The 27,355-nt window shown below is 44.3% G+C and overlaps 1 protein-coding gene across 3 annotated transcripts; it reads right to left on the bottom strand.

Moving 5' to 3' along the window:
* ADPGK (ADP dependent glucokinase) lies at nucleotides 1-27,355 on the bottom strand. 3 transcript variants are annotated; one of them, XM_027123541.1, is made up of 7 exons: nucleotides 27,068-27,355; nucleotides 20,007-20,232; nucleotides 16,109-16,171; nucleotides 9,553-9,673; nucleotides 4,957-5,153; nucleotides 4,236-4,334; nucleotides 1-1,599 (listed from the first exon to the last, which is right to left on the bottom strand). In XM_027123541.1, the coding sequence occupies exons 1-7, from the start codon at nucleotides 27,298-27,300 to the stop codon at nucleotides 1,048-1,050; spliced, it is 1,491 nt and encodes a 496-aa protein (XP_026979342.1). In that variant the 5' UTR covers nucleotides 27,301-27,355; the 3' UTR covers nucleotides 1-1,047. The 3 variants fall into 3 exon arrangements, with proteins under 3 accessions (XP_026979342.1, XP_026979343.1, XP_026979345.1); XM_027123542.1 differs by having other exon boundaries at nucleotides 1-1,596; nucleotides 27,068-27,354; XM_027123544.1 differs by lacking the exon at nucleotides 27,068-27,355 and adding an exon at nucleotides 26,782-26,941.

Consider the following 27,355-nt stretch of genomic DNA (forward strand, 5'->3'; position numbering starts at 1 on the left):
TTCCTGAAACGTAAATTGTTTTTAATATTTAAAAGCACGCTGAAGTCTCCTTGATTTATAAAAAATAAATACATAACATGACAAACTTATTCATGATCCTGGGACCCTTATGAGGTCAAACTCTTTAATGGATGTGATGTGTCAATGTAAAACACACATGATCTGTTATACACCCAGAAGCATATTCCAGTTGTAAGATGCCTTCAAGGATCAGAAAGAACATGGATCAGTCTTCTACTGCAGAAAGCACGTCCAGAGCTGGGCGATGAGGTTGGGCCCAGGCACAGGAGCCTCTGACCAGCCAGCCTACAGTTAAGGAGCCAGGGCAGGAAGGCGCAGCCCTTCAGCTCACAGCCCCACCCTGCAGGCCAGGCAGCCTCCTCAGCTGCAGAGTGACCGGCTCCCTCAAGGGAACCATGAGGCTCCCAGCCTCTGCTGTGTCTCTGACGCATAGGAGGGCCTGTTTTGTCCTTACTTGTGGCTCTGTCCTAAGTTTGAGAGAAGACTGAGAAGGTGTGCTCATTAAATTTTTTCATTAGAACACTGAATGGAAATCATGATCCTGCCATGAGCGCTGAGCTGAGAGAACGCGAGAACTCACACTGCACTTTACCAGAGACATGGGAGCGGGTGAGGGAGCACGCACTCCCGAGGTTGGCAAGGAGGAGTGCTTTTTCCAAACCGACATGCTCTCGAGGGTAAAGAAGTCAGGCCTAAAACACGTGAAGAGGGGATCTGGGAATCAAGTTTTCACCCCTGTAACACACAACATAAAAAAAAAACCAACAAAAAACAAGAAGAAAAATCCAGTCTTGTTAGTAAATAGCTGAATTTTGATTAAAACCTGAAATGTTTCTGTGTAATCGTCAACTGGCTGGAATGTATCTGGTACAGTTTAATCTGCTGTTGTTTCTTTGGCTGTCTTCCAACTAGATCTAGAAACGGTTTTGACACTCTCAATCCTGTTTCCCAAACCACTTAATTCCTGTCATTCTTAGGTTGGCTAGTTTTCCTCCTTCAGAAAAATGACCCACAACAATCTTCCTACTAGTGAGGGTGTACTTCTGAATAGAAGAGTCCTTCGGCTGAAATGGCATCTCCGAGGCCCACAGTTCGAACAGGATCTTTACACACCAACACTGGTGTGAAGTGGAAGGACACTCCCTCCCTGTGCCATTCGACCACTGGCTCGTTTGGGTTTAACATGACCCTGGAGCCATCCGCCGAACGGGAGGTCATGAACTCACGGGGCGCCTTCAGAGACACTCGGCGGGTGTCTATGGTTTCTGTCGCGCAGGCCTGTGTCCCGGCCACGCGAGCTCCTGCAGCCACAGCCGCCAGCTGGTTGGCCCAGTGTCCGTCCACAGTTGCCAGGATGTGGTAGGCCAGCGTGTGGAAGTGGATCCTGGTGAGGTCTGAGGCTCTGCTTTCACTCTTCCCATGTTCCTTCAAGATCCAAAAGAGGATGTCGCTGACCACGCCCACATCAGGAACACCGGTCCAGGAAGAGAGGGAAGAGTGAGGTCCAGATGCCGACTGGCTGAGAAATAACAGCTCCTGTTCATTCAGCCCAAGGGAAGTCACGGCAGAAAAGACCTGCTAACAAAAACAAAATGCGGGTCTTTTTCTGATGGACATCTAGCTCCCAAGTATCCTAGGACACAGCCGACGACTAACGTCAGGGAAGGCAGGCAGGGCCGGCATCTTTCTTCTTTACCACAAGACTCCCTGCTCCTGAAGTCTGTGGGGGGAAGTGACAGATCAAGGTCCCTATTTTGGCTATTACACCTCTATCTCCACGCTCATCATCACTTGCGGTCAACTGGAAAGTTGCAGTAACTCTGTATTAGAGCCAGTCTTCTGTTTATATGCTGGAATACAAAGGCAGAGGGGTACGCTCTGTACTGCTTTCCACGGTGCCCAGTTTCTGCCTCTGCACACACAGCAGAGGCTCTCACCACCGACGGGGCCTGACTCTCAGTTCCTGAATGTCAGCAGGTGTCACACCAGTACGGTGGAGAAGCCCACAGGCAGGGTTGTAAGGGTTCCTCGCACACAACACCAAGAAGCAAGGAGAGTGGCTTCACGTCTGATCTAAGCTTTCTAGGCAGGTGTGGGTTAGGAAGACTGAATTTAGTAATAACACTGTGTGTGAAGGGCACCAAACAAGAGCCATGGTTTTCTATCTTGAGGGGTACCACTATGTCCACCTTGCTATCTTTCTTACTTAGCACTTCCTTCCTTAGAGCCAGGGACCTGAATAAGGTGAATGTTTGTGCAAGAGAGATGAGCCCTGTGGGTATGCAGGGGTGTGTCTGCACGCGCATATATTTTTTTAAAAATCAAGGGCCTGGGAATCCCCTGGCGGTCCAGTGTTTAGGACCCCGCACTTTCACTGCCGAGGGCGTGGGTTCAATCCCTGGTTGGGGAACTAAGATCCTGCAAGCTGGCACGGTGTGGCAAAAAAAAAAAAAAAAATCAAGGGCCTGTCCCTTTGCTAATGTAACACCACTTCCGTTTACTGCATGTTCTGTTACACACTGAGCTACTGGCTCTATTTCATTCACTTCTTACTGTAATGCTCTGAGGGCAGGAGGGATGGCCTCCATCTTACAGATAAGGGGACCGAGGCTTAGAAAGGTTAAGTAGACAGTTACACAGAAAATGAAATAAAAATGGCTTTTTAAAGAAGTGAAAAAATAACCTCAAAAAGAGAAATATGAGAATAAAAATTATACCGAATGGGACTTCCCTGGCAGTCCAGCGGTTAAGACTCCGCGTTTCCACTGCAGGGGGTGCAGGTTCGATCCCTGGTCAGGGAACCTAAGACCCCACATGCCGCAAGTTGTGGCCAAAAAGTAAAAAAGAAAAAAAAAAAAAAAGATACTGAAAAACACCAGGAGTGAACCCTAATGTAAACGATGGACTTTGCGTGATGTTGACATGTGAATGTAGGCTCACTGACTGTTGCAAACGCCCCACTCTGGGGCAGGGGATGGTGATGGGGGAGGCTCTGGGTGTGGAGGGCAGGGGCTACATGGGCTCTACATTCTGCTCACCTGTGCTGTGAACCTAACACTGCCCTAAAAGTAGTCTATTAAAAAAAATTATTCTGAAATACCACTTTTTACCTGTCAGATTGGTAAGAAAGCATGTTCTTAATCACATTCCAGTGGCAAGGATATGAGGAAACAAGCACTTGTAGAGAATTCTAGTGGAAGTAAACTGGTACAGTGCTCATGGACGAGAATTCTGCAATATCAAACTTACAAATGCTTTTTGTGCCCCAATCTAGCAGTTCTACTTCTGAGGACTTATCATACACATGTACCTGCTCACGGGCAAAATAAACTCATGTACAAAGTTACTTGCTGAAGCGCTGTATGGGACAGCAAAGGGCAGACAGCCAAATGCCCAGCTTTGGTTGGAGTTAAAGACACTGGATGTACCACACGCTTCTTCTAACCAAGTGATGACAAAGAGGAGAGCTCCAAAACGCATCCAGTGAAAAAAAGCAAAGTGTACAACAGTGTATGCAGTATGCTATGCTATCTTTGGGGGTAAAAAGGATGAAAAAATAAGGCTATATTCCCATATTTACTTATATACGTACACAATACCTCTGGAGGGAGCAGGTGAAACTAGTAAAGAGGTTACTAACAGTGGATACAGGGGGCAGGAGGAAGCGAGACTTCATGAATATATTTTAATATTTTTTGAGTTTTGAACCACATGAATATATTACCCATTAAAGAGGTTAAATAACAATAAATGAAAGGTTAACTAACCTGCCTAAGTTCACAAAGCTAGTGAGTGGCAAAGCTGGCATTCCAACCCGGTTTCCAAAGTCTGTGCTCTTAAGCACCGCACTCTTGGATTTATCTGATCATTGCTACTGCTGAAAGGCTGAACACCTCAGGGCCTGACGGTGAGGGAGTGAAGCGCCCCCCCAAACTTCCTTTCTCTGAACTTCTTGAAGTTCAACTGAAAGCACCCAAGTTGGGCTTTCAGTTTTCTCCTTTGAGTTCTGCTGCAAAAGGCATTCACTTCTAACTTCCCCATTCCAGAAGGAGAAACATGCCCCAAGAGCCCATCAGTAACACCGCCATATTCCTAATCTAGTAGGAGATCCTGTTCCAGCACAGTCCTGGCTCCTGGACTTGGATCTCACGGACCCAGGTCTGAGTGAGACAACACCCACACCTCAGTGACCCCCCGTGCTGCCCGTGGGTTACCTGATGCACAATGCTGCTCATGAGCTCCCTGTTGGTCATGCTGGCCAGCTCCAGGTGAACTGGAATACCCGTGGGGATGTCAGAAATGGCGGTCATGACCTGCAGAGACGAGAGGAGAGCACTGCCATCAGAAACAGAAGGAAGTCAGGCAAGAGGGAAGGAACAGGTCCCGAGTGACAGTGCATCCTCATGAAAGCTCCCGGCCACGTGGGCGGCCACAGACACTGTGGACAAGGGAGGCTTTTCCCAACAGGGAAAACCAGGCTCTGCAGAGAGGCACTGGGGTTAAGGACTCAGAGAGCACAAGGAACCGCCCCTAAACGTTCACGCAGCCAGCCTCTTCCTGGGGACCTAAACTGAGCAGTCAGCTTCAACTGCTGTGTGAATCTGCAGCACAGCTGATGTGAATGAGATGATACAGAAAACACGAAGGACACAAACTACAGACACTGCAGTCTGCAGCCACGTTCAGCTTAGCACAGGAAGCAGAGGCTCAGGCAAGACGATGTTCTGATCTGTCCTACTCAAGATGCTGCCCGTGCCTGAGAGAACCCCATGAGGAGCCTCGCTGGAGTGGCAGACAGGCTTCTCGGCTGCCACGACACGTCCCGGGAGGCCAGGACCCAGGGCAAGGCAGCGCAAGCTGCAGGGGCTGAGAGAGGCAGGGATCTGAAGGAAAACGCTAGCTGCGATCTGTGAAATCCCATAACAGTGCTATTACCTCCAAGAGTCTCTTCCTCTGGAACTCCTTGCTTTGTCCCTCCATCATGTGCAATCCAGAGAGGACCACCAGGTCTGGCTGAAACTCCTCCAGGCTAGACACAAACACCTCCAGCATATTCATGGCCCCGTTGGAGAGGTCGTGGGAGAAGATGAATCGGTTGGCATGGGGAGCTTTTAACTGGCCCCACTCCTCCCCTAGAAAAGCCCAGTCAACACAATGGGAAGAAAAGGAAGAGGCTTTAAGTCTCCTAGCTGTGCGGGGGCTGGCGGGGGCCTCACTGGAGCCTTGGCTCTGGGCAGGCTGGCCTCTGGCTGAGTGGACCCCGGCTGCCATGGCCTAAGGGAAGCATGGTGCCACAGCCAGGAAGATGGTGGTCAGAAAGAAACAAACCCAAAACCCCAACCCCAGCCCCACAAAAACACAGAAACACAGCACGGGTGCTGTGTGCCTTTGTCAAGGAGCTGGCAAGTAGCTCCCCTCGAGTCCCAGGGAAGCTCTCCTGTCCAAACACAGGATGCCCGTGTCCCTCCCAGTCGCAGAGCACAACTTCCAAACACTGGTGCACAGTGGGCACCATGCGGGTCTCCGAACGTAGGACATGCTGCCTTTCCCAAAGCACCTTCCACCTCACAGTAACGCCCCAGCACCTGTCATTTAGCTGGGACCTAAGGAGGCTGGAATGACTGTACCTCCTCCTCCCTGCCGCCCACTGGTGGTTCCTGGGCACTGGATCCAGAAGCTAAGAGTATCTGGCTGCTCTAGCCTCCCGTGAGCGAGCTGCTTTGGAATAATGAATAAAAGACTAAGTTCAAGTGTTACTACCTCCTGAAAGGGTTGCCAACTGCTCCAGCCTGAGGTGTACTCTCACTGCTTTGAGGATCCAGAGATTCTCCTTTACGTGGTTTGGTGATTCATCACTTTGCTTTGAGTCCTCTCTTCTACTATGTTAACTAGTATTCAAACTTGTATCATTACTTCACTTTTCGCAGGTTTGTGCCCCATCCCCCCCTCAACACTGTATGTCTCTGATTCCCACAGCCCAGTCACAGTCCCCTGCACAGAGTGCCCACTCAGCGTTCCCTAATCTGATTCAAGCAGAGGGAGGCCAGACCCTCCCCGGTGGGGTCTTGGGAGGGGTAGGAGCTGGGAATCTGTGTGCAGCTACAGGGGTGCCTCTCAGCACCGCGGCCAGGAGGAAGCATCTCCAGCGGAACCTAGTTTTTAATGTGCAGGGGGCAGGGCCCCACCCCTGGAGACCGGGATGTGCTGTCAGGTGGGGAACTACCAGCTGAGAACCCCCAGCTGCCAAGCACTTGAGGGGAGGGCGCCAGTGCCCGAGTCCTAGGGGAGGGGGGGCAGTGGGGGGCGGAGAGGCCTCTCCAAGTTCACTCGGTGCCATCCCACGCGCATCCCACATTCCTCTCCTTGAAGTCCTGAAAATCTCAAAACTCAGCCTGAGGCGGTGCCTTGGAGGCCATGTCCCCCGAGCACCAGGAGGAGCAGTCATCCCCAGCCTGGCGCACCGCCCGAGACTGGGGGGCAAGGATTTATGACCTAGGGTTACACAGCTCTCCCTCCACGCAAAGGACCGGTCCCATTTACAAAATCAAAGCCCATATGCTGAAGCCTAGTCTTTCATTGGTTTTATCATTTACTGGCTATTCCTTCAGAAAGTTTTTCCCCACGGCAGCCACCCCAGCAGAGGGTCTCCTCATGCTGCCAGCTGATGTGCCCCCCCAGGGTCAGGGCCCTGCTTCCTGCTTCCTCTGCCAACAGCAGCAGCCCCGCCTCCCTGCAGAGTGTGCGTGGGGGGAGGGGAGGGGCTTACTCTAGAGCGGGTGTCAAGGCGGGGAAAACCTATCCTTCCTTTGCTCTGAGTTCACTTTTACCGAATCCATTCCTCTGAAAACATTTCACATGTGGGTCATTTGTATAACAGGAAAGAAAACATCACCTATTTCCTAAAACCTGATGCAATGGTTATACTTGTTAAAACACCACGTTCCTTTCTTAACTCCTGGCCCATGCCTTATTATTTGTCTAAAGAAAATACCCAGTGGTGATCCACACGGCTGACAGCAGCATTCCAACTCTGCTTCATTTCTGAAGACCCAACGCAGGGACGGCCTCCCCTAGGAAGCCTTTCCGAACTCTGCCACCTCCAAGCAGACTCGATTACAGTACCTCCTTCCCTGGGCCACCACTGGGCCTTATTATAGGACTTGGCACATAACTGTGCAATCATTTATTCAAGACTCCACCTCCTGTAGGGAAATGTGGACTGAGGGTAGGGCCTGTGTCTTCTTCTATCATATTTCTACTGCTTCATATTGCACCCAGCATATAGCCACATGACTGAATCAGCAAAAGAACACACGAGGAAGAGAACAGAACGATGACTCCAATGTCCATGACACAAAAGATGCGGGTATGAATTCTAAACGAATACTTCCCCAACTAACAAGACACTGTACAATGGGAAAAACACACAACATGAGTGTTCTCCACGAGTAGAGACCTGGAACTGCCACTCAGAGTGAAACTGTGAATAAGCACTATCTAACTTAACCTAGGAGAGAAGAGCCACATGGCATTCAAAACAAATTAATCTGCTCAGGGAAAAAGTGAGACAGGCAAAAATAAACAGATTTCCGCAAGGCAAAGACAAGGAGGGATGTGGAGAGCTGTTCACTGGCAGTTTCCACAGGACGCAGGACTGACTGATGGAGTGGCCCGAAAAGCAAAATGATTGAAACGCAGACAGGGTGAGCCCGTAATAATATTCAACGCCCCTCTTTTCTCACTAAGCTTTGAATTTATTCCCTTAAGTGATCCCTTCTCTCAACTTATGATCATGCCCTTCAGTCAGTAAGTCAGCAAAACCTATGCAGTGACTCACTGGATCCCCAGCCCAAAGCCTGAAAATAAGCTTCTCTGGAAAGGTCTGGTAGGAGAGAAGGAAAAAGAAGTTGACAAATCCCCTCTGGGAATTTATTCATTTAGAGAGAAGCAGGGGATGGATTTCTGTTAAGAGAGCTGACCTGAGGGCTGCTAGACTAGGTTTCCTCCAGGGGCCAATGAAAATGTAACTTTACATAAAGTTGAGTGGAAGGCCACTGCTTTGTACTAAGAAATAAGGCATAGAAAAGAAAAACTGAAATGGGAAGCTTGTAAACCCAAGGATGGAGACAATCTCCTTTCAAGATAAGCTGTGCTGTCTTCTGAACCACATACAAGGCACAGCTGTCAAATACAACAGCAAAGTCTTGGTGAAGAAACTAGTCTCTCTACTCTGTAGTCATCAGGGAAAATGACAGGCGCAGGGACCAGAAAGGTCCCAAGTTCATGATGTGAGCGCCAACAGAGCGGATGTGAGATGAATCTGGAACTGGCAGCAGCAGCAGCGCCTCAAAGGCATATCTTCAGCTCTTCTAGATCCTTCCAGTCAACAGACTTGCTCACGCCTTTCATTTGAGCAGCTCACTCCATACCACTACCTTCAGGCAGTAAGAGCCATCATTCTGATTTCCCACTGAGAGAAACTCAAAAACTGTGCAAATGGGAACTGCCCACTCCAACATCTTGTCTTTAATTTTCTGACCCTGCCCTTCCTAACTCCCTCATTCTAGTAAGCACCCCAAAGAGAACCAGAAACAAGACACAATTATTTTTTTTTGTACTTGGCGGAAGGCATAATTTTTAAGATACACTATATTTTCTATCTTATATTAAAGTCAATTACTCTAGTAGGTGAGGTTCTCTTAATCGTCTGACTTGGAAGCAGTTCACTGATGCATATTAAGCAAGTACTGCTTTAAGGTACCAATTAGTCTGTTTAGATGCTTGAATCTTTAACGTGAATTAATAATGTGTTGAATCAGAAATTCAAGAGTCTGAGTTCTGAGCAGGGAAAATACACGGGATCAAATAAACAAAATTAGAATACGTTCAGGTATTTAGGATTCTCTCAGAAATCAGATCTGTAGTCTGTATAACACATAAAATCTACTGGGGGGAGGTAGGGTGGGATGGGGTGGATTTGGAGTTATAAACATTGGAACATTATGTAATGGGAAATAATAGGTGTTGTTGTATACAAAACACTTCCACTTACACACCCAAGGGAAAATAAAATGCTTCAAAGGAACTTTGCCAGAGGCCTGGTATTACCCTAAGCAGCTTGGAACAGCTGGCCAGAAAGGCCTAGGACAGAACCCAGCACAGAGCTCAGCAGATTCTACCTGCCCTTCTTTCTTCTTAGTAATAAAGAAAAACTTTATATATATGCGTTTAACACATTTTCATTTTTATTCAAGATGCTTGCTTTCCTACAGCCTGATGTCTCTTGGGTTCAGATCAATTACATTTGCAGACCTGGGAATTTTCTTCAGTGCTGTAACACTCTACATCACTCTCCCTTGAGACAATGGTCAGTACCAACTGAGCAGAACCAGGGGCCAGGAAGCTTTTGGTAAGGCAAGAACAGGATCCTGCCAATTTACAAAGATGAATTTCTAGCACAGTGATACCCCCATCTGACAACACACAGCCCTCTAGCCAGGTTTACACCAGTACTTACTCATTTCCTCTTACCTGCCTGATACTCTAAAATGAGGTGGAACTCATCCACTTCCTGCAGTGACTCTGGTGGAACAAATACATTGTCATCAAGAAGTTCATGCAGCTTTGGACCAACCGGACCACAAAGAAGAACCTGGAGACAAGCAATACGAAATCTATCAGGAGATCTGCCCCTTGTCCCACGGAATCTGTTCATTAAGGTACATCCAGCACTTCTATTCATTTCAACAAAACGCTGGATTCCAAATCCAATTTTGAAAGCTTTTGGTTTGGAGGTACAGACTAGAGGGGCTACTACCAGGGCCTGGGGGGTATAGACACAATGTACCCAGAAATGAGAGGCTGATAAAAGACCCACGTCACACACGTTACACAGGTACCTAGGCTGCTGCTGAATCCCATGCACCCTGTTAGGGACTGAATGTTTGTGGCCTCCCCACCCCCATCCCAATTCCCATGTCGAAGTCTAATGGCCAATGTGATGATATCTGGATAGGGTTTTCAGGAAGTAAATGAGGTCATATGGGTGGGTTCCTAATTCAACAGGATTGGTGGCCTTATAAGAAAAGGGAGAGAGAGAGAGAGAGATCTCTATTCACCACACCTGTTAAAGAAAGGCCATGTGAGGACACACAAGTAGGTGGCTGTCTGCAAGCCAGAAAGAGAGCTCTCATCAGAAACCAAACCCTGCTGGAACTGGGATCTTGGGTTTTCCAGCCTCCAGAACTGTGAGAAAATAAATTTCTGTTGTTTAAGCAACCCGGTCTATGGCATTTTGTCATCAGGGCAGCCTGAGCAGACTAAGACACACTGTACCTCACTTTCTCTCTTTTCTTAACTGACTCACATCCTGTGTAGGCAAATAGATACAGGATGCTGTCTGCTCAAAACTGCCAGATGAAAACAACTGTTTGAATTTACACAGTATAGAAAAGGACCACAATAATCAACCAGGGGACCTAATTTGTGGGATCAGGCTCCCTACTATACTTAGCTGCTTTGTGAACAAGATAGCCTTCCAAATAGAAAAATTAAAGAGCACCTCGATTCTGAAAGTATGGGGGGAGGTGCTCTGCAACTTTTTAAAAACCTTTTCTTCAACTCCAACCTGGGCCTCTTCCTGGCTTTTCCTTCTAGAAGCCATTTCACACCTGCTGCTGTTTCTGCCATGCCAGCTCTGGCCCCACTCATGACCAGGTTAACAGACTCAAAGCCCCTGAACCATGAGGGCCTGGACCAGGATTCGAAGGAAAGTCCTCAAAGATGATTGTAACCATTTCAGATTTGATATGTCCCATCCAGAAGCTTCCAAAAGCATTTTTACTTGCTAATTAACTGCTTGTTTGTACAGAGGCATTTTCATGCATCTAAGAAATCCCAGCTTCTGGGTGAAAATACATTTCCCTCTCGACACATGCTCGCTATTTGCCAATTCTGAAAAGTCTTGCCCCTATAATTTTATTTCTTTTCTCTAATTCTTGGCTAGAACTTCAGCTTCCAAGATGAGGTAACAAGGGCCAGATTTACCCTCCTGCCTGAAACAACAACAAAACAGATAAAATTTATGAAATAATGGTTTTCAAAACATTTGGGCACTGGGCAACAAAGGACAGTGATCCCTAAGAAACAGAAAAAAACTGAGTAAGCCCTACAGATCCTGCTGCAATTTAGCCTAAAAGAGTTTCCAGATATACAAAATCTGAAAGAATTAATCACCAGCAGATCTGCACTACAGGAAATAGGAAATCCTTTAGGCAGAAGGAAAATGATACCAGATGGAAATATTGATCTAAACAAAGGAATGAAGAATGCCAGGAATGGTAACTCTGGATAAGTATATAAGATCTTTTTCTTACTATTTAAATGTCTTTAAAAGATAATCAACTGTTTGAAGAAAAATATTAACAGCATAGTATGAGATTTATAGCCTATCTAGAAGTAAAGTATATGCCAATAATAGTATAAAGACTGGAGGGGAGAAATGGAAGTATACTATTTTAAAGTTCTTACATTCTATCTGGTGGTTTAATAATATCACTTGAAAGCAGACTGTGATAAGCTAAAAATGTACATTATAAACCCTAAAGCAACCACTAAAGAAAACAAGCAGCAAGGTGTCAGATTTAAACCTATCTGATATAGCAATAATCATATTAAATGTAAATGGTCTGAACTCCCCAAATAAAAGACAGAGAATGTCAAAGTGTATTAAAAAGCAAGCCCCAACTATATATTGCCTACAAGAAACACATTTTAAATATAAAGACACAAATAGGTTAAAAGCAGAAGGATGGAAAAAGATATATCATAACACGATTCAAAGCTGGAATGGCTATTTTAATCAAAATAGATTACACAGCAAAGAATATTATGAAATTATTTTCTTTATCCCTGGTAATGATAAAAGGGTCAATTCATGGAGGGAGGTAACAATTCTAAGGAGTTATACATCTAATAACAGCTTAAAAATACATGAAGCAAAAAGTTATAGAACTGCAAGGGAAATAGACAAGTCCATAAGTATAGCTGAAGATGTCAATACCCCTCTCTCAATAGTATTAGATAAATCAAGTGGACTGAAAATCATTAAGAACATAGAAGACTTGAACAACATTATCAACCAACTTGGCCTAACTGACATTTATATATAGAACACTCCACTCCAAAACAGAAAAATATGTACTTTTCAAGTGTACACTGAACTTCACCAAGATAAGACTATATTCTGGGTCATAAAAAAGTCTCAATAAATTTAATACGAATCAGAGAAGCATATTCTCTGATCACAATGGAATTAAAATAGAAATCAATAACAGAAAGATATCTGGAAACCCTCCCAATATTTAGAAACTAAATAACACACTTCTAAGTAGTACATAGATGGGCCATTAAATACCTCATCTCAAGAAATCAAAGGGAAATCAGAAAGCATTTGAACTGAATGAAAATAAAAACAAAAAGTATCAAAATCTGTGGGATACAGCTAAAATAGTACTTAAGGGGAATTTTATAGCACTAAACACCCTGTACCAGAAAACAAAGGTCTCAAATCCGTGACCTCAGCTACTACCTTAATAAACCAGAAAGTTAAATTCAAAGCAAACAGAAACCAATGAAATAGAAAAGAGAAAAATACAGAAAAAAAAAATCAGTAGAATTGAAAGTTCATTGTTTATTGAAAAGATCAAAATTGACAAACCTATAGCCAAACGTATCAAGGAAAAGAAAAAAAGAAAAAGACATAAATTACCAGTATCAGGAAAGAGAGAGAGAACATCACTACAGATTCTACAGAACTTAAAGGAATAAGGGAACATTATGACTAACTTTATGCCAATAAATTCAACAACTTAGATGAAACGGACAAATTTCTTGAAAGATTAAACTACCAAAGCTCACTCAAGAAATAAAAAATCGGAATTTCTCTTTATCTATTAAATCGAAATTGTTAAAAACCTTCCCGTATCAAAAACTTCAGGGCTAGAGGGCTTTGCTGGTGAACTCTACAAACATGTAAGGAGGATATGATACCAATTCTACACAAACACTTTTTTAAAAAAATTGAAATACTTCCCAATTCATTCTATAAGGTCAGTATTACTCTGATACTAAAACCAGACAGATATACAAGAAAAATACAGACCAATATCCCCCAGGGAAATTGATATAAAAATTTTAAACAAAATTTTAGTAAATTGAATCCAAAAAAAAGGGTAATACATCAGAAGCAAGTGAGGTTTATTCTGGGGATACATGGTTAGTCTAACATTTGAAAATCAATGTAATAACCATATACCAAAGTTAAAAAACAAAAACCACAGCAGCATTTGACGAGATCCAACATCTACTTCTAATTCTTGGCTAAATTCCAAAATATATTCCATAAAGACACTGCTCTCTTCTGCAATCTGGCTTCTATTTCACCATTGCACTGAATTTACCTTTACTATATTCACCAGGGTCTATTTCTGAGACAACATAGCTTGGTTGTAAAGAGCATGGACGCTGGAGCTAGAGTACTTGGGTTCAAATCCCAGCTCTACTCCTTCCTAGGTATGTGACCTTGAACAGTTTTAACTTCTCCATGCCTCATTTTTTCTATCTACAAAATGGGGATAATAATAGACTTCCGTTATGGGGCACTGTGAGGATCAAAAGAGCTAATATAATGTAAAGCACTTAAGACAGTGCCTGGCATACAGTAAGAACTATGAAAGTGTTAATGATTATTATTGCCTTTGGAAAATACCTAATCCTTAATCTGCGGTGGTTCTCAGATGATCACTTGGTCCATGTCGAGAAGCATTGCATCAAGTTAAATGGAATCTCTCTGAGAGAGCAATATGAGGTGGTGAGGTCATGGCAGAGCCTAGTGTTTGAATCCTGGCTCCATCATTTACTAGCTAGGTGACCCTATGCACAATACTTAATCTCTTACATTACTTAACCTCTCTGGACCTCCTGTCTTTAAAACGGTGATAATACCTTAACTTCATCAGATTGTTGTGAGGACTGAGTAACAGATATCCCTTTTCTTTCCTCAATCTTCTACCAAGGCCAGACATTTTTTTTTTCTTTTTTTAAAAATCAGAATGCTTTCCAGTCAGACTGGTCTCAGGCCCAGCTTCTCCAGAGACCAACAGCAAATACTGGTCCCAGACGAGGGCAATATTGAAAGGTCAATGTAACCCAGGACTTCCAGGGCCAGAATTACTTCTCAGGGTCAAGAGAGTGGCCTTTTATGGACCCATTCAAATGCCCAGGATTCTGATGGGAAGGGCCTGGGTTCTCTCTAATTAGTTTATGACTGATCTTTCCTTCTCTTCCATCCATTAGCTGGTAATACTTCTGAAGGTCAGCCCTGTAATTTCTAATATTCTCTGTTTGGGAGTTAATTACTATCTATAAAGATAATGACTATTTTAAAAAAAATTTCCCACACCCTAATATTTTATGAAACTTTAATTCTTATTAAAATGTGAACGTTCACACTTTAATATGCTCTCCACATCTAAGCACATCCATCCCTCAGTGTACAGTGTGGCTCCATATGAATTTTTTCCCCTTAAACTGTTGAACATTTATCTGAATTTTTGGGTCCATCTCTGGGCTTCTGATTCTGTGCCCCTGAGAACTGTTTATGGTTTCCTTTCTCTGCCGTCAGTAGCCACATCTATTCTGCACTTCTCAAGTTCACTTACTCTAGAATCATCTTTGTTAAACCTATCTTCTTTGTCCCCATGTATGGTCTAGCACCAAGTGATTCCATTTGAGTAGGCTTTAGATAGGCTTCTCCTCTTCTGGCTACCATATCCAAACCTCAATCATTTTATAGCAAGACAGCAGCAATAACCTCCTTGCTGTCTTTCCCCCTCAGACCTATTCCACTTGTAGCAAAAGAGCTTCTTACTCAGATGGTATTTTGAACATAGCAGTAATTTTTAATTCTACTTAAACCAAATGGCCTAAGACTTGAAGACATGTCCCTATCTAGTGGCGTTCATTTTTCAACACTCTGGATCCAGGCTCACAGAACAGCCAATTAAGTCTTCTCTCATCATTGTACAATTCCCAGCCTCAGGCACTGACTCCAGAGCCCACGTGCTCTTAACCATTACATGATAAGGTACTCAAGAACGTGGACTCTGGGGTCCTAGGTTAAAACTGTTCTATTTCTTTTCTTTCTTTCGTTTTTTTTGTTTGTTTGTTTTTTTGCTGTACACGGGTCTCTCACTGTTGTGGCCTCTCCCGTTGCGGAGCACAGGCTCCGGACGCGCAGGCCCAGCGGCCATGGCTCACAGGCCCAGCCGCTCCGCAGCATGTGGGATCCTCCCAGACGGGGGCACGAACCCATGTCCCCTGCATCGGCAGGCGGACTCTCAACCACTGCGCCGCCAGGGAAGCCCTCTTTCTTTTTTTAAAAAATAAATTAATTTATTTATTTTTGGCTGCGTTGGGTCTTTGTTGCTGCACACAGGCTTTCTCCAGTTGTGGCGAGCGGGGGCTACTCTTCTTTGCGGTGCGCGGGCTTCTCACCGTGGTGGCTTCTCTTGTTGCAGAGCACAGGCTCTAGGAGTGTGGGCTTCACTAGTTGGGGTATGGGCTCAGTAGTTGTGGCGCACGGGCTTAGCTGTTCCGTGGCATGTGGGATCTTCCCAGACCAGGAATTGAACCCAGGTCCCCTGCACTGGCAGGCAGATTCTTAACCACTGTGCCACCAGGGAAGTCCTTGTTTTATTTCTTATTAGCTATGAACTTCCCTATGCCTCAAGCTTCATGTGGAAAGCAAGACAACAGCAGTACCAGCACGAGTACCAACTAGCCTTACAGGTTGTTGCAGGGATTAAATGAGGTAATCCACATCAAACACTAGAAACAACGTCAGGCACACAGTAAGCACTCAGAAAGCATCAGCTACCACTCCTCTCCTTCCACTACTATATTCCTAACAAGAGCCTCAGGGTCTGGCACAAGTTGAATCAAGGAACAGAAAGATACTCATTCTTACTCCTAAAATTACTTAAACACTAGTGAAGGACACAGGTTTTAATCTGGGAATTTGACTTACCTTTAAATCTGAGTTGGCTGCAAATTTCTGTCCAATTAAAGCTGCATTTCCTCCTACATAGTGCTATAAGACAGTTCAAGGTTATTAGACAGTATTTTAGCATTAACTATGTTACTCAAGCTTAATAATGTTTTGATTTATTGAATTAATTTACAGTCCATTTTTTTCCCAAAAAAATTTGCGGTGACTTCATAAGTACATACAGATGAGGTTAATAAAAACATTAACCCCATAGGTTAATAGACAATGAGTTATAAGGAAAGGTGGAAAAAACATATTGCTACACTTGGAAATTAGTATAATTGCCTTAACTGTAGATCAAATTTGGCCTTGAGCTTCCAGGCAACCGGAACAGATAAGGGAACAAAAGGAAATATGACAAGCATGGATAGACCTCATCTTCAGCACTGTAACCCTTCTAAAATGAGTATATGACTATGACAGTCTCCTCCTGAAAATCAATCAATAAATACTACAGTGAACTAAAATCCAACTCAATTTTTTTTATCAAAGCATAGTTGATATATAATATTACTTAAATTACAAGTGTACAATAGAGTGGTTCACAATTTTTGGAAGTTATACCCCATTTACAGTTACTATAAAATATTTTCTATATTCCCCATGCTGTACAATATATCCTTGCAGCTTATTTTATACCTAATAGTTTGTACCTATTAATCCCTTACCCCTTTACTGCCCCTTCCCCATTTCCCTCTCCCCACTGGTAACCACTAGTTTGTTGTCTTTATCTGTGAGTCTGTTTCTTTTTTGTTATATTCACTAGTTTGCTGTATTTTTTGATTCCACATGTAAGTGATATCATACAGTATTTGTCTTTCTCTGTCTGACTTTATTTCATTTAGCATAATACCCTCCAAGTCCATTCATGTTTCTGCAAATGGCAAAATTGCATTCTTTTTTATGGCTGAGTAATATTCCATCTCTCTCTCTCACACTCACACACACACTACATCTTCATCTGTTCATCTGCTGATGGACACTAAGGTTGCTTCCTTATCTTGGCCATTGTAAATAATGCTGCTATAAACATTGGGGTGCATCCAAATCAGTTTTAAAATCCAACTCTTAAGTGAGGCACACAGGCCTTTCCTTATCTGTCCCCTGCTTTCCTTTCTACTTCCATCTCCTGCCCTCCCTTCCGTACCATGCCTGCAGCTCTCCAAGTCTGCCTTCCTCCCTGTCTCTGTGCCTTTGGCACATGCTGCTTTCTTTGACTAGGATGCCTCCCCATTCTCATTCGTTGGTAAGACCCTGATCACTTTTCAAGTATCAGCTGCAGCATCACCTCTTCTGCAATGCCTTCTGTCTCCCTTTTCCCATGGCCACCTCCACCTCCACAACCCCCCTTCCAGACAGGATTACAGATCCCTTGCTACTCGCCACCCCTATACTCAGAACAAACCTCCATTACAGCCCTTGTCCACTTGGGCTAATGTCATCTGGGGACATGTCTAGCTCTTTCAGGGCAAGGACTGTCTTCTTACAATAAGTGCTCAGTAAATGTTTGCTGCTAGATTTTGAGAAAGGAAGAACACACTGATGCATCAGGAAACATAAGAGCTTTCCTGGGAGTAAATTCTAAAGGTAACAGACTCCAATAGAGGACAATGTTTTCTCCTAAACACCACATCTCTCAGCTGAGGACAGAAGAGCAAATAATTCAAGCCTAGTATTCCATTGTGCTAAGGACGGATTCATGTGTTTTGGAAACCTGACAAGTAGGAAATACGGCGGATGCTCTAGTTGAGAAACCTCATCAACAGCCTTGCCTGGGAGGAACGCTAGCACCTCACCTTCCTAGTTCCCAGTCCCATGCAGAGGCACAGAATAAGTAACTCATCTCTGGATGCTAGACCTCACTTTCAGCCCAACCAAGGTTTGTGTTGACCGATCACTGGTTTCGGGTGGGACAGTAATGGCTTACTCTAGATAAATTTAAAACTGTGATATACAGGCTGAAATTTGGCCTTTTAACATGTTAACCTTATTTTTTATTTACTATGGTGGCTAGAAGAATTTACTAAAAATCTTGGGTGAAACATTAAGATTCCATGAAGTGGATTTTAGAGTTTTCATGTAATAGTTATCATTAACTGCTATTTATCAGTCAATCTGCCTTATAGTTTAAGGGAGTCTGACAAGGCACCAAATGAAGTGTCACACTAGTGGAAGACAAATAACACATTTTAGGTTTTACAACGTTAAGAAATAATTTAGATGATGTAAAAGCTAGATAAAATTTCTGTAGAAAAAAATGTTTGCATTATGAGACAAAAGGCAGAAGAAACTAGAATAGAAAGCAAATTGGTGGTTTAAATGCTACAATCTTAAAGACTTTTAAGCAGTAGACTTGCCATCTTTTTAGAACTATCAAGATTCTTTCATAAAAGATAAGAATCTCAGGAGTTCCCTGGTGGTCCAGTGGTTAGGATTTGGTTGGGGAACACTGAGATCCCCCAAGCTGCGCTGCGCAGACAGAAAGGAAAAAAAACAAAGATCAGACTCTCACTACCAAACTCAGCTGTCAAAATGATTGTAACTGAAGTTTTAATAGCTTGCTGTTTCCTTTAGAAACTCAGCTGGGTAATGCTCATGCCCATTTCTAATGTTCAAATGGGTGGCTTCAAAGGGAAAAAAACTTTAAAATCTTAATAGTTATAAAAATAAGTGGTCACAAAGAATGGTCTATGAAAGGTACCAATCAAAAATGGCATTAAGAGCTCCCCCTGTGAGAAGTACACCCAGACTGGGGTGATGGGCCAAAGGAAGATTTTAGGTAAGAAAATTTGGGGGTTAGATGTGGTGGGGTGGAGAGATGCTTAAACAACCAACCAAAACTGGCCGGTAAGAGGTGTGAGGGCAGGTGTAGCAGCAGGTGTGTGAGCCTTGAGGAAGTGTCTGGACCATGCAGGCCCCAGGGCTTTGTTCATGATCACCAGGTGGGCTTGGGGAGCTCTAAGTTCTATCTCTGAGAGGCTCTATCCTGTAGAACAATGGTTCTCAGAACAAGGTGTTCAGAACAACAGCATCAACATAACTAGGAAACTAGCTGGAAGGGTCAATTCTTAGGTCCACCCCACAGGCACTGAATCAGAACTCTGGAAGTGTGGCCCAGGAACCTGTGTTTCAATATCCCTCCGAGTGATTCTGATGCACACTCAGGTCGAAGAGCCACCGAACTAGACCAGTGGTTCTCAACCAGGGTGATTCTGCATCCCTCCTCTCCCTGACCCTGGAAACATATGACCATGTCAGGAGACATTTTTAACTGTCACGACTGGGGAAGAAGAGGAGTGAAACTGTCATCTACTGGGTGGAGGCCAGAGATGCTGCTAAACATCTTACAATGTGCAGGACAACCCCCACAAGGAAAAATTCTCTAGCCCTAAACGTCAATAGTGCTGAGGATGAGAAAACTTGCTCTGGACCAGCAGAGCAGAGGTAAGGACCCAGCTCCCTCGTTCCCAGGCAAAGGCTAGAACTCTTTCTCTGTGGGTTTGGCCTTGTTTTGCTTAGGAAGGACTCAGCCATATTAAGATTACTGCAAGTTATCAGCCAAGCAATACCCTAACAAGTTTGGAGCAGATATCTTTCCTACCTTAAACTTGAATAACACGAAAAAAGAGCAATTTAATGGATAACCCAGAACCAAAATTTTAGGAAATATGCTTCATAAACGTTGGCTGAATTGTACTGACTAGAAACAGCAGAGTTAAAGGAAGGTCAGATACAGTTTTCAAAAAAGAGAAAAACATTGTAGAATTGGATTCCTAACAATTACCCTCTTAGGGCAAACTGGAGGAAAAAGCTGCTTGGTTGCTTTTAGAAACCATACAAACAAGGTGTCTTTCCCCACCACCACTGGCAAACAGACCTGGGCTCCTGGGAACTCTGATGCAATCTGCGCGATGTTATGGAAAGTTTCCTTATCACTGAAGAAGCGTTCAGCAGCTGCTCCCTTCCCCATGAAGTGAATGAAGGCTTCTTTTAGATCATTCCTCGAACGCAGCTCAGTGTGATCTTTCCCATTCCCAGGATTCAGGCCAAGTGCCTGCAAGAGCTTCACCCCTGACAGCACTACATCCACACATGCATTGACTCTGGAAGGAAGGAAGGAAGAGAGAGACAGTGTGAAAGAAACAGAAGCACTGGGGCAACTACTTTGCATTTAACAACCGGGAAATGTTTCAGAGGCCTGTATTCAGACAAAAAAACAGATGAAGTGGATTTGAAACCTGAATTGGAAAGTAAATAGCATATGGCAGAAAGAGGATTACTTTATCTGGATGTATGTCTTAGGATCAGAACACAGGACTCTTGGCAAGAGTTTGGCAAACTTTTACACTAGTTACAAAGAGAGAAGACAGGTGCTCAGAATTTCAGAACAAAGTATCATGATAACACAAATTTAGCATTTCTGAGAAAATGGTGGCAGAACCAAACTGTCTGGATTCACCCTGGCTGTGTGACATGGGCAAGTCACTTTAATTTCTCTTTGTCTCAGTTTCCTCATCTATAAAATGGTGTAATATGAGTATTTAACTCAGAGCTGTTGTGAAGATTAAGTTAATAAATGCTTAGGAACACTGCTTGCTGCAGAGTAAGCAAAATAAAAGTTTTGGGCAAAATCCATCTTCCCCTGAAAGATATATTAGGATGGTAGTAAAATACACTAAATACCTAAATGTCTAAATACTCCCAGTTGAAATTCTTAGAGCTGAGTGGTGCCTTAAAGACTTAAGTGCACCTGCAGCCTGTAACAACTCATCACTTCGCAGGTGTTCACCGGACCCATCCATGAACTTTAAAGGCTGGTAAGAAGCCAGTGTGACATCACTTGGTTGGTGCTACAGAAATTATAAAGTACATATAAGGCTGTCTGGCATGGCCCCTCCTATGTGTGCATGGAAGAGTTCTGGCTTACATTTTCAGTGTTTCTTTGCTAAAAGTCATCCCTTAAACGAGAAGTTCCAAACACTTTGGGTAGCTAAATGAGGTCTTCCCAGGGATGACCTGCCCCATCCCTGGGGCAGCTTCTGCCCCACCACAGGCACCTTTATTCCTGCCTCTGCCATCCCTGCCAGTGGGGCTGGAAGACCAACTGAAACAGCTTCTGGTGACAAGGCTGTGCTTCCAGGTTAATTCCGAGTGGCTTTGAAACCAGAAGGTAAACTCATCAATAAAGAAGGTCCAATGGATTGGATTTTAGTGTATAATATATAACTACAGTGTTTCCCTTCCAGTCTCCTTTAAAAATCTCTTGATCAAATCATTAATGGTGGCCAACTCTAAGATGAGGAATGAGATGGTGGTAAGGGAGAGGAGATATATTTTTTTCATCAGATATATTTCTAATTTTTACAAGCATACATTACTTTTAGAACTTAATAACAATTTTTAAAAGGTTCTCATGTGGGCTAGATATTATTTACATCACTCAAGGAAGGTTTACAAGGGCAAGGAAGAAACACATCCCTCCTCATGACGCAAAACTGACTGCATACTCATCATAAAGATTTTTATTAATTCTTCCCCTATGAATCCCAAGTTTCTGAAAAGGTTTTTGCCTACCACACTGCATTTAAATACTCAAATGTTCTTATTCTTTTAAAGTCAAACACACATATAATTATTCTCGTCAACTGGAAAAGCATAATCTAAAAGTGAGTATACTTTACAGCACATAAAACACATTGACATGCACGTGGAAGGTTCTTAATGATACATTTAAAACATAATCCTTTCACAGCCTTACATAATAATGAACCAACACACCTTGTAAACTGGTCTCAATCCCACCTCACACGAAGTGTCCTTTTATTTCTACTGGATGCAACATTAGATGTCTGAAGGGTAGAATCTTAACAGGAATACAGGCATCCCTGGCTCTCAGACTCCAGTAGGCTACCAATGTTCAGACAGTGAGAGTTTGGATAGCGTGAGACACCCATTCCCACCAAGCAGCCCTACCTAGAAAATGTGTCCAAATGGATTGGGGTCCTGAGTCTGGACAGCAAAAGTTCAGATACTGAGGGATATACCCATATTTAGAAATAACGACTTCAAAATCGACTTCAGTAAACACCACCTCCATATCTAGTTGTGCTGAGACTTTAGAGTTTGATTCTTTAAAGATGAGAATGGAGGAAGCTGCACTTACAGAAAAATAAAACTGAACAGAACAATGTTCAGCACATTTTGCAGCAAAGACAAAACCAAACTGAACGAATTTTGAGTTAAAACAATGTAACTATCATAGGAACATTTTCTATCCCCCACCTAATCATGTCATGAATACTAAAGGAAAAAATCTTAGAGAGGAAAAAATTTACTTGGTAGCTTCTTAAAACAAAAAAATCATTGAACACTACTATGTGCCAGATAGTAAACAAAGTACTTTTAGGTGTGCTTTCTAGTTATATTTTATAATACTTCAACCAGAACAAGAATCTTTCTCTGCGCTTCAACGGTATACTAAAACGTAAACAAGCACATTACCTAAGGTGCTTTATTATTGGGGAAAATTAAAGGGCGGCGGGGAGGTAAAAAAACTAGAAGACAAAATTATGCTCATTTGACACTTAGGCAGAATTTCACAGCTCAATGAGAAATGTATAAAAGATTACAATGTGAGTTTTGAGAAAACACAGACACAGATGAAACAACTGGAAGATAAAGTGAGGCAACAGATGCTGAATGCCTGAACAAGTGGCTGTGCTAGCAGAGAGGATGCTGGGAGCCAGGGCTGCCAGGCATATTATTAGAGACTTGGGGGTGGGGTGGGAATGAGGGACAGTTTCTTCTGGATCGTAAATTCCTTAAAGACAAGGATGGTGGTCCTTATCACCTCTCTTCTGTTTTACTGTCTGTAAATCATTTCCTAAGATTCTTTCTAGCTTTCACACTCTACCTGAGATATTAGGAGAACTAATCATAATCGCTGTAAGATACAGAACCGTAGAGAAGAGAAATTCAAGAGGCAGGAATAGTGGTCCTTGGGCCACACCCTGGATGGTGCTCTGGACAGAGAAAGAAGGCAGGTATTTTCAGACAGACCACACCAATCCGCAAAACGTTCTAAGATAGGGAAGTAGTCATCACTGCTTGCAGCTGAGAAAAGTGAGGCTGGGGGTCAACTAACATTCCAAAGGCCATGACTGGAGAAGCCTAAATTCAAACCCAGATTTATCTGATACTGAAACCCACAGGGAGCATACACAAGCAAAGATGTAGACAAAGGGATTAATCTTGTTTCTGGACACAATAGGAATGCTGATCCAGTTAGGAGAGTTTCAACAGGGGAGAAGAGCTAGACAGGTTTCAAAGGTCAGGGTGAAGCCAGGTAAGGGAAAATGAATGCTAGGATGAGGGGTTCATCATTCACCCAATGAACCTTAGGACCAGGGCCCGATTCTGAAGCAGGGGAGGGAGCACATGCTTTAGAAAGATGTGGCAGTGGGCTCGCCATTGACCATCTTCTTGAAACCTCTCCTATCCTTTATTTCCCTGGTCCCTTCCCACCTGCCCCTTACATAGATGGCAGTGCCTCCCCGAATCCCACCCTTGCCATTTACCTTCCCTTCTTTCTCTTCCTAGGTGATGTTGTCCAGTCTCTGGCCTCAGCCTAAGTGCTGGAGTCTCCAAGGTCTACAACCCTGCTCCTCAACTACAGCCTCTGGCTGTCAGCAGCTGAGGGCCCAGCTTCCTCTAAAATTCCACAGGAATGTACATTTCCCCTCCTCTGAAATCAAAATGCTTACCTTCCACCACAAACTTGTTCCTTTTTCTTAATCTCTTCGTGGCAACAACGTGGCACGAATGTGGAGCCAGGAATGGGTTTAGGCTACACCTCGGGCATTCGACAGTTGTGTGATCTTGGGCAAATCAGTATATCCAAGCCCCAGTTTACTCCCTGTGAAAGCTGGATGACAATCTCTGTATCTGCCTGCATAAGGTTGTTGTAAGATCCCCAGTATTAAGATCCTGTCATTTTTGATGCCTCTATTTACTGTACAACACCCAACCTCTTCTCAAATCTCACCTGTTGAAAACCACTGCCAAACAAGAAAAAGCTCTATGGACTCTTAACTAGTGTCAGAGTCTCAAGACTTTCCTTTTTTATGAGTCATATTAAATTGTGTGCTTTGACTGAGTATGTGAAAGATAGTGAATATGTATGTATGTGTGTGTGTGTGTGTGTGTGTGTGTGTGTGTGTGTGTGTGTTGTATATTCTCCTAAAAGATCAAACTACAACACACACGCACCTGCCAAATGAGATTCTGGTACCAGTACTGCACCCAACTACTCCTTGTACATTCTCATCTTTAGGCTGAAAATCTGGGTAAGGAGAAATGTTGGTAACAATGGATGTCTGTTACCCACAAAAATAGCGGGAAGCAGTCAAATAGGTTACAACCACAGCTCAAATTTCACATTCCACTGGTTAGTCTCTGCAAAGAACTTAGCATCATTTACTTGCTTATAAACCTTGATGGCTTTCCCATCACCTACCCTGATACAAAAGGCTCCTTTCAGCATCATCACTTGACATCCCTCTACCATAAGGTCCTTGCCCTAAATACAGGGCCAACTTGCTATTCACAAACAAGCCAAATACCTTTTCACATTTGGTCCTCTCTGCCTAGGTGGGCTTATTTCCCCATCTTCTTGTGGAGAAATTCCATTTCTTCTCCAGGGCCTGGCCCTTGCAAGTCACTGTAGCAGAATATGTTTCCAAGATGGCCACAAGATGTCCCATCCCACATGTTCTTTTTACAATGTGACGCTCACATTCCCCCCATCCAGGTGTGTTCTATGTCCCCTCCCCTTAAAATCATTTGGACCTGAGACTATGACAGAAGCAACACTATGTGCTTCTAAGAGTAGGTCACAAAAAGGCATTAATGCTTCTGCCTGGTCCTCTTGGGGAATTCCCTCCCCTAACCCAGTCACCCTGCTGTGAAAAAGCTAAATAGAGAAACCACCTGTAGGTGTTCAGGTGAAACCAGTTGAGGTTGTAGCCAACAACAACAATCAACCCTTGAGATGATCCCAGTCCCAGCCATCATCTGCCTGAAACCGCACAAAACCCCAAATGAGAATTGCCTAGCCGAACCCAATCAAACCTCAGAATAATGAGAATAAAAGGACCATTGTTTTAAGCTACTAAGTTTTGGGGTGATTTGTGATGTAGCAAAAGTAAATGGATTGTCACTTTCTCAGATGGAGCTTTTCCTGAAACCTCATCCTGGGAAGAATCAGTAATTCTTCTTTGGGACACAAGGCTACCTTGTTCCCACCACGAGTTCAGCAAAGCACTTTTCTTAATCATTACAAACAGCATTGTGTCACCTCACCGCCCCCCGCCCCCCATTCATATTGAAGCCCTAACCACAGATCGGACTGTATTTGGAGGTAGGAGCTATTTAAGGAGGTAATTGAGGTTAAACGAGGCCATTATCCAATAGGACTAATGTCTGTTTAAAAAGAAGGAGAGACACCAGAAGTGCTCATGAATGGAGGAAAGGTCTAATGAGTACACAGCGAGAAAGCAGCCACCTGCAGGTCCTTAAGAGAGGACTCGCTCTTGGGCTATCAGCCTCTGGCACTGTGAGAAAATAAATGTCTGTTGTTTAAGCTACCCAGTCTGTGGTATCCTGTTATGGTAGCCGGAGCAGAATAACACAATAACGAATATATTTGTTTCCAACAAACGAGGCTGCGACCTTGCCTCATTCATCCCTGCATCCTCAGAACCTAGCACAGACCTGACACATACCACGTAGTTGACAAATATTTGTTGAATGAATGCTCACAAAACCAGGGAGGACAATTAATGAGCTGATAAGGATGCAGGTGAAAGGGCTTGAACTTGAAAGGAAAGGTAAAAGAGGATACATCTGAAGAAACAATAAATATGCTGATATAAAAAAATAGTAGCTAACGTTAGGTGTCTGCTCGTTAAAGCAGACACCATGCTAAATAACATGGATTATTTAATTGAATCTTCAGGATAACTCTGCTTTACCTTAACCTTTCTGGTCCCAATACTCACAGGAACTAGTAGAGCAGTAGAAGGCCTGTTTTTGTGGTGAGGGCAAGATATTAAAGTCGAACTGAGACAAGAACTAAAATTCGTGTAAAGGGAATAATTACACGCGGGAGGGGAATACAAAGAAAGGAGGCACTGTGATTTGGGAGAACCCTAAATATGCAATGTCACTGAAATCAGGGGAAGAAAAGAGTTTCAAGGAGAAGGGTGTGCTTAACGCCTGGAAGGCTGCAAGCAGTCGACAGAGAAGGCTAAAAGAAGCAGTTGAATGTGAAAATCAACTCGGTTCCGGTGAGCTTTGAGAGAGAAGTTTCAGTAGAATGGTGGTCTCCAGACTACGGCATTAAGGAAGCGGAAACAAGGCGTAAAGAAATAAACTCGGTAGCTAATGGCACGACCCCTCCTTCAAGTAGTTCAGAAGCAAGAGGGTGCCGCCAAAGTGCTAAGACCAACCATCGCTGACTGCCAAAGAGCAGCCGCCAGAGAAGGAGGGCTTGGAATGAAGGAGGCTCGAACTATAAGGAGTCAGGCTGAGCGGGATTTGCAAGAGGCTATTAGGCTGGTTCTATGGAGATGAGAGAAGGGGGCTGGTCCTACCGAGACGAGAAGGGCGCAGGGGCCAGCCGACAGGAAAAAGCAGTCTGGTGAGTCCCTGCAGCAGTGACGAACGGGGCTCGTCCCAGACGTCCGACGCTTCTCGCCAAGGAGGCAGCGTGGACACCAGCGCCGAAGGGCCTCCCGGGGACCTCTGGGAACCCGTTTCCGCGCCGGCTCTACCTCCCAGCTCCCAAGCCGCCTGACCTCCGCCAAGGCGGCCCTCGGAGGCCCGGAGCGCCCGCACCTCCTGGAGAGGTCCAGAGAGGCAGGCTCCGCAGGCACTCACCCTACGGCCACGCGGCGCCAACGCCGGGCCGGCCGCACGATGAGCGCGTCCCAGGCAGCAGCCAACCGACCCTCAGGGAAGCCGGGTCCTGGGGGCGCGGGCGCAGGCCCCAGCTGCAGCGAGCTCCACAGCGAGCGCAGCGCCGACCCCGGCAGCTGCGGCTCCAGCAGGAAAACGCAGCCCACCGCTAGCGCCAGGAAGCCGGCGTACGCGGAGCCGCGCCACAGCGCCATAGACACAGAGGTGTAGGAGCTGCTGAGCACAGCTCCTTTCCCGGTCCGCGCCTCT

This window comes from Aethalodelphis obliquidens, unplaced genomic scaffold, assembly GCF_003676395.1.
Source record: "Aethalodelphis obliquidens isolate GAN/ISIS:26980383/991018 unplaced genomic scaffold, ASM367639v1 scaffold26, whole genome shotgun sequence".
Classification (NCBI taxonomy): Eukaryota; Metazoa; Chordata; class Mammalia; order Artiodactyla; family Delphinidae; genus Aethalodelphis; species Aethalodelphis obliquidens.